This window comes from Coffea arabica, chromosome 9c, assembly GCF_036785885.1.
Source record: "Coffea arabica cultivar ET-39 chromosome 9c, Coffea Arabica ET-39 HiFi, whole genome shotgun sequence".
NCBI classification, from domain to species: domain Eukaryota; kingdom Viridiplantae; phylum Streptophyta; class Magnoliopsida; order Gentianales; family Rubiaceae; genus Coffea; species Coffea arabica.
The window spans coordinates 4,760,987-4,768,573 of record NC_092326.1 but is presented as its reverse complement, the minus strand read 5'-3'; the positions used below and the strand labels follow the sequence as shown (position 1 = coordinate 4,768,573).

General features: G+C 32.5%; 1 protein-coding gene and 1 long non-coding RNA gene across 2 annotated transcripts; both read left to right on the top strand.

Moving 5' to 3' along the window:
- Positions 1-245: 245 nt before the first annotated feature.
- LOC140014082 (uncharacterized) lies at positions 246-3,196 on the top strand. The gene is made up of 2 exons (XM_072064476.1): positions 246-332; positions 1,375-3,196. Exon 2 carries the CDS (start codon positions 1,379-1,381, stop codon positions 3,194-3,196), a length of 1,818 nt encoding a protein of 605 aa, XP_071920577.1. The 5' UTR covers positions 246-332; positions 1,375-1,378.
- Positions 3,197-3,830: 634 nt separating this feature from the next.
- Positions 3,831-4,221, top strand: LOC140014077 (uncharacterized). The gene is made up of 2 exons (XR_011820967.1): positions 3,831-3,923; positions 4,071-4,221. It is a non-coding gene; the product is annotated as an uncharacterized lncRNA (long non-coding RNA).
- The last annotated feature ends 3,366 nt before the right edge of the window (positions 4,222-7,587 follow it).

The window sequence follows — 7,587 nt, the reverse complement described above, 5'->3', positions numbered from 1 at the left end:
GTGCTGAGATTCGAACACAGGTCTGCGCGACCAGAGTAAGGCATGCAAACCACTGAACCACAGTCGAAGGACAAGCTATTGTTGCGTGAAATTTTACTTAACTAATAACTAAAATCAAATAAAATAAAAAAAACCCTAGCATTAAGAAAGTGCAAACGGCACAGGCACATTTCATTTCAATTCACTTCTGCCGTTTCTCCCTTTCGGCTCCTCCAATTCTCATCTTAATTTTTTTTAAAATTTTTTCTTCATAATCCTTTCACATCCAAATATTCAAGACAAGATCATCACGCTATTTTCTGTGGACCAAACTCCAGAGCTTTTCCATCTTGGTAAGTTTAATTTTTGCCTTTTATTGTTTTTCATAAAACAGGTATGTTGGATTATTTCTGTGATGCCGATTGTTTCTTCTTACTATTCTTATATTGATCAATTGTTTCATCAAATTATTCATAGTTTGAGGGTGTAAATTTTTTGTTGCTACAAATTGTTGATAGCAACCAAGAATTTAGCCCTTACCCGTACTTGATTGGGTTGATTCTAAAATTAAAATTATTATAATTTGAGGATAAAAATAGACATTTATTAATAATTTGGGATTAATATTTCATATTAATTAACGAATAATTTTCTTGAAAATACAGAGATATGTCTGACTTTGAAATAATCATGACATTTTTTACCCATTGCCACGTATCCAGAGACATGTTATTCAAGAAGAAACATTTCAGTTTTTGTAAGAGCTGCATTTGTTTATGACTTATAAATGATAGCATTTTTTACAGTTGATTTCCTTCTTCGGTTGAATATAGAAAAATTCACTACTTTTAGGAGTCATTTTCTTCGAATCAGTGTTCTTTAACGAATTAGTAGAAATCATTTTAATTGTCAAACCCAAGAAAAATTGCCTATGGTAACTTGTTTGAGCAATTTACGTCTTTGCTAACTTTTCTGTTTCCTTTATCTATTGTTTGTTCAAATTACCTAGACAATAACAGTATAAGTATAACACACGATGTATATAAATTGACTAGGTACATAATTGTCTCACTATTAGTATATATCCTTCTTGTTATTTCTTTGTTTCTTAGGAAAACAAAAAGTAAGATTCCTGTGTTTAAATTAACTAGTTTTGTGCTACTAAGAACCATTAATAGCCATGAGTTTTGTGCTACTAAGAACCATTAAAATCCCTCTACTGTGATAACTATATCTTTTTTTTTTGTAAATGAAAAAATTAAATGCTAACAGTTGAGCTATTCATGTGACTAATTGATCTTCTTATATTACTGAAAATTTGTTAATTTTATTTTCTTATTAGTACACTATATTTTACAAATGAACTAATTATGTGTTTGAATTAACTATGTGAAGGATAATGGATACCGGTACTGGTACGGGTAGTAATTCACAATCTTCGACTGCTGGAGCTGTCAATAGTGAACAATCAGCTAGTCAAAATCATAGACAAAAGTCTGATATAGCATGGAAATATTGTTCAGAAGGTGTGAATAGTCAAGGAAGAAGAACTTTGACATGTGGGTATTGTTTTAAAGTAATTGCTGGGGGTGGCATTCATCGAATGAAACAACATTTGGCAGGAGAACAAGGCAGCATTGTTCCATGTTCAAAGGTTGACCCGGCAGTTAGACATGCTATTTTAGCATCTATGAAGGAGAAGGAGCAGAAATCTAAAGAAAAAAAAGGTGATTTTGGGGTGGAAAATCCATTCGGCCACACTACTCATTCATTTGATGGCGATGAAGTTTTGGAGATTCCTTCTTCTTTAGCAAATAAGATGGGTTCATCTAGTAAAGGAAAGAGAAAGGTCACTGCATCAACAGGTATTCGTGCTTTTTTTAAAGGTGGATGTGATACTTCTCAACCAACCATTAAAGCTTGTTTGCAAAGTAAGGAAAAATGGGAAAATACGGACATGGCTATTGCTCTTTGGTTTTATGATGCTTGCATTCCTATAAATGCTGTTAATTCTCCATTTTTTCAAAAAGCTATTGATCAAATAGCATCAATGGGTCATGGTTACAAAAGTCCATCCTATCATTCTTTGAGAGTTAATTTGTTGCGAAATGCCAAGAGAGATGTGAAATTGGTTGTTGATTCTTTTAGAAGTACTTGGACAGAAACTGGTTGCACTATAATGGGTGATGGATGGAAAGACACTAGGCAAAGACCATTGATTAATTTTTTGGTTTATTGTCCTAAGGGTATTTCGTTCATTAAATCTGTGGATGCATCTGATATTGTAACAAGTGCAGCAAATTTGTGCAATTTATTTGCTGAAATTGTTGAGATGGTTGGTTCAAATAATGTGGTGCACTTAGTTACTGATAATGCTAGCAATTATAAAGCTGCTGGGTCTTTGTTAAGTGAAAGATATCCGAACATTTGTTGGTCACCGTGTGCTGCACACTGCATCAATTTGATTTTGAAAGACATTGGTGAAATGAATGATGTAAAAGCTATAGTGTCTCTTGCTTCAACGGTGACTGTTTTTATTTACAATCATAAGTTCACTTTGAATTGGTTAAGAAAGACTACAGGGTGGAAAGAAATTATTCGTCCAGGTGAAACTCGATTTGCAACTACCTTTATTGCATTAAAAAGTTTGCATGATCATAAGGATAGTTTGCAATCTTTGGTTACTAGTGGGGATTACAAACAATTTTTGAGAATAGAAAAAGGAAAAGATGTGAAGCAAATCGTTTTGGATGAAAGGTTTTGGAATAATTGTTTGATTATGGTGAGAATAATGGGTCCTATCATTCGTTTATTGCGTATTTGTGACACTGATGAAAGGCCTTCATTGGGTTATGTTTATGAAGGCATGTTTAGAGCAATAAATGGCATCAAAAGGCTGTTTAGAAATAAAGAGAGATTGTACAAGCCTTATATTGACATCATCAGTGATAGGTGGGATAGAATGTTGAGAAAAAATCTACGTGCTGCCGCTTATTATTTGAATCCTGCTTTTCAATATGAGAGTGCCACATTTTGTACACATCCAGAGGTTATAAATGGCTTGCTTGATTATATTGAAACAAAAGTGGATTGGTGCAACCCTGAAAAATTATCGCAAGAGGTTGGAATGTATCGGGAAAGACAAGGGAGTTTTGGGCGCAAACTTGCTATTCTTACTAGCAAATCTGATCGGCCAGGTTATTTATATTTTTTTTAATGTCTAAAAATTGTGATTTTATTCTTTATTTGATCTAATATTTTAATATGATTGTGACATAAAATTGGTGGAAGTTATATGGTTGTGATGCTCCGAATTTGCAAAAGCTTGCAATTAGAATTTTGAGTCAAACTGCTTCTTCTTCTGGGTGTGAACGTAATTGGAGCGTTTTTGAACGCATTCACACTAAAAAAAGGAATAGGTTGGAGCACCAAAGACTTAATGATCTTGTATATGTGCACTACAATTTGCGTTTGCAACATAGGTATAATTGATTTTTTACTTTATTCTTTACATTTTATTTTATAAAGTAATATTAGATTTGTAACTAATGTATTTTATTGTAGGTTTGATCACCGAAAGAGATCTTATGATCCCATTGATTATGAATCTATTGATAAAACGGAATTTTGGGTCATAGAAGAAGAACAAGATGTCGAGCTTAATTGTGATGAATTGGAGGAAGAACTCGAAGAACTTCCTAAAGATGATTCTCAACTAGTTGAAGGTTGGTTTTAATATTAAAATAAATATATTTTTAACTTGTAATATAAGGTGCTAAAAGTACATTTTTTAATTTGAATTGTATTATAAATATGGATAAATTCTTAATTGTTTATTTATTTATTTATATAGATGATGAAAGTGAAGTTGGGGAAGATAATGATATTGATTTGGAAGCATTTCAGCGTAGGCGCCTTTTGGATGATGATGAAGATAATGATTGGTAATATAACATATTAATTAGTAATGTTTAGTAGCAATTGATTCTTTTTGTGTTTGGTTGTATCTTTGTTTTTAGAAATTTTTTGACTTTTTTTTAGTTCCACCAATTAGATTTATATTTTTTGTAATAAACTTTTTAATTTTTCAGGTTAAATTGATGAAATTGTGAAGGAGGTGCTGTTGCCTTGTCATGCCAATGATGGAAATTTGTTATTCAAATTGTTTGCTTTGAATATGAGTTGAACTCTGTTATGGACTTTTTGAGAATTGTGAAAGAATGTCAACATTTATTTTATTTATTTTTGTTTTTTTGTTTGTGATAATTGATGAACATTTGGACTATATCTATTTATGTTTGTAATGAATTTATGAAACCTGCGATGAATTATGATATTTTAGTTATATTTATCATGCCAGGTTTCATGTATAACTTTTAGAAAATTTATTATTATCTCAACTTAAATTTAATTTTAAGTTATATTGGTAAATGTATTTTAGGAATTTAAGTTATTAATAATCATATTAGATTGTATATTAGCCGTTAAGTTTCAGTGTAGATTGTAGAGTAAAGAACTATGAAGCAAAAAAAAAAAAAAAAAAAAAACGCTGAACCGTTGAACCGGCCGGTCAGACCGGTCCGACCGGTCGGACCGTGAACCGTCCCTATCTCCGGTTCGCTGGCCGGTCCGAGTTTAAAAACATTGCTATATAGCATTCAAACATAAACAACTATATTTCGTATCTTAAATTACCCATATGCATATAACAGAATGTAAACTAAAAAGCGGCCTTTTTTTCCTTCTCAAACTCTATCTATTGGTAAATCAATTTTAACCATTATAGTACTGAAACTGCACACTATGAGATACCATCCATGTATTGAGTACCTAAACTAATTTGGGTTTAGGTTTGGGTTAGGTATATATCCTTTTTTTTATTCAAGCCAATAGGGTGTGGATTTAGACTGGGGCCTAAAAAAATTTAGGAGATTTGGCTTTGGATTTACTATATCTAACTCAGCATCGATTTCTACCCAATTGACATGCTATAAAGAGATGTACTTTCAAAGGATAAAATTTTATTTGTACATTAAGATTCCGTTTGGGGTTGCAATAGTTTACTAAAAAGTATTTCACCTAATAGAACTTTTAATAAAAGTGCTTATTAAGTGATTAAGTATTTTTAAATATATTGTTTGGATACATGTTCAATAAGTAGTTATTCTATTCGATAATGTGTAATTTGAAAATTTTAAAATATATTTATTTCTTTATTTAGTTCATAATATATGATTAAATGATTAAATTTAATGTTTTATTTTTTAAAAATACAAAAGCTATTTTAAAAATACCAAATTTGAGCTTTTGCTAAAAGCACTTTTAATACCAAAATCTCCACTCCTAATTTTACAAAATGATATTCACCAAACACCTCAAAAGGACCTTTAGCATCCAAAAGTGCATTTTAACCAAAACCACAGCAACCCTAAACCGGCCCTAAAGAAGAATCTTTTAATCGAGCAGACTTTATTGTATCCATTTGCATTATTTGCTTTTGGTCTTGTAAGAACCATGAAAGCGGAGTTGCAAGGGAAATAATACCTAGCAATTGATGGATTCCATAGGACTTGCTTGTTGGATTCTCCTCCTTCATCTGTTAATTGCGCCGGTAAGTTACTTTGCCATTAATTGTTTTTTGTGATATATATGTCATGTACTTGATTCTCACTGTCTTACAATAATATACAACCTTTACAGGGAGCTTGTGATATTATAGCCAAGGATAGTACTGATGCAATCAAGCTTCTGGGCATAGATGTTAATAATCCTCATCGAAATGATAAGAGACATGATATTGCTCACGTCCATGAAAAGAATTCAATGCATGATCCTTCTCATTCATCATCCCACATGATGCATCAGATGGATCCAAGAACAAACGTGTTTTTCATTTTAGATGATCTCAAGTTAGGCAAAACAATGAGTATCCTTTTCCCTGATTGAGATCCTAGTCCTTTTGTCCTCTCTAGCCTAGAGAACAGTTGATGCTATCCCCTTTTCATTGGCAAAACTCCCACAAATTTTTCAAGACTTTTCATTCCCTCAAGGATCTTGCAAGACCCAAGTGATGGAGCATACACTCCGAGCATGTGAGACTAACCCTATGAAGGGAGAATCTAAGGCTTGTGCCATATCCAACAAGTCATTGGTAGATTTTGCGCGAAAGATCTTGGGATTGAATACCAATATCGAAGTTTTAGCGACACATTGGCTCACAAAATCTAATGCTGCTAGACTACAAAACTATACAATTACAGAAGCTCCTGAAAGAATTTCAACTCTAAAGCTGATTAGGTATCACACAATGCCAATGGAGCGGGTGTATGTTGCCCTACCCCCTGCTCTGTTTTAAGGCGGGGGGCGCCTCGCCCCATCCCCCACCCCATTTCTACCCCCGCGAGCACCCCTTCTCTTGCCACCCTTAATCTCGACACATCGACCACAATATAGATGAAACACATATTTTAAAGCATCTAGTATTTTAAAAATTGTGAAAAAGTATTAAAAATAGAAAAAAAATATGCTAAACAAAAATAAGAAAAAATAAGTTAAAAAAATAAGTTCACGAGCTACATTTGTGAGAGGGTAAGGTCAAGATTTTATCCTCAAATACTCATTTACACCCGATAAACTGATTGCAAGTTTAACTTTATTCTTCTAATTTTAAGGTAAAAAAATTAATTTAAGCTAAACATATAACGTGCGTTTTAATTAATTAAAGTAGAATAAAACACCTAAACATAGCATGATAAATAGAAAAAACTAATAAGAATGAGATAATTAGTTCCAAAGCTTATATTGGAAAAGCCATGAAACAATGCTTTCACATCCCATTATATCATATTCGATAACAATCAAAAGTAATTAAGTGAAAAATAAACAATGAAAGGAAAATATAAAATACAATAATTAAATGCACCTATGCCCTATATGGGTGACATCATTTCCAAAAAGGAAAAATAAAATTAATTACAGCTTAACTTGACAAATGACATACTAATTAAACTAGTAGCCAACTAGTTAACTGCTAAGGACCCAATTGAGAACATTAAGGTAAAGTTTTGGGGTTGAATTAGAAATTACAAAACCGGGGCAGAAATTAAAAGTGGAAGAAACTAAGGGGGCTAATGATGGAATTTCAAAAACTAAGTCATCTTTCCCACGGGAAACTCCTGTCCGCCGCTGCATTGGTTCCTTCTTCAATAACGAAGTTGCCGGAAGCTGTAAATCATCAACTCTGGCCAACATTAAACCGGCTGGAATTTTCCCTCTCTCTCCCACGCACAAACACACAACACACACACTGAAATTCTTACAAAAACGCAGCAAAATAGGAAAGGGAAAAAAGAAACAAAAGCTGGCAAAAAATTGGGAATGACAGGTAGGACTGCAAACGAATCGGTTCGTGAGCGACTCGAGTCAAGTTCGAGTCGAGCTCGAGCCGACTCGAGTCAAACTCGAACTCGAATTCGAGCTCAGAATATTAAGCTTGAGTATATATATATATATATTATTTTTATTTAATAATAAAATTACGTATATTATATATATTTTTTATTTTTTATTTTCATAGTAAAATTACGTATATATCCTTAATATTTTATT

What these genes read in the sequence shown, in the direction of transcription:
- LOC140014082 (XM_072064476.1), top strand. Translation starts at nt 1,379, where the DNA reads ATGGATACCGGTACTGGTACGGGTAGTAATTCACAATCTTCGACTGCT.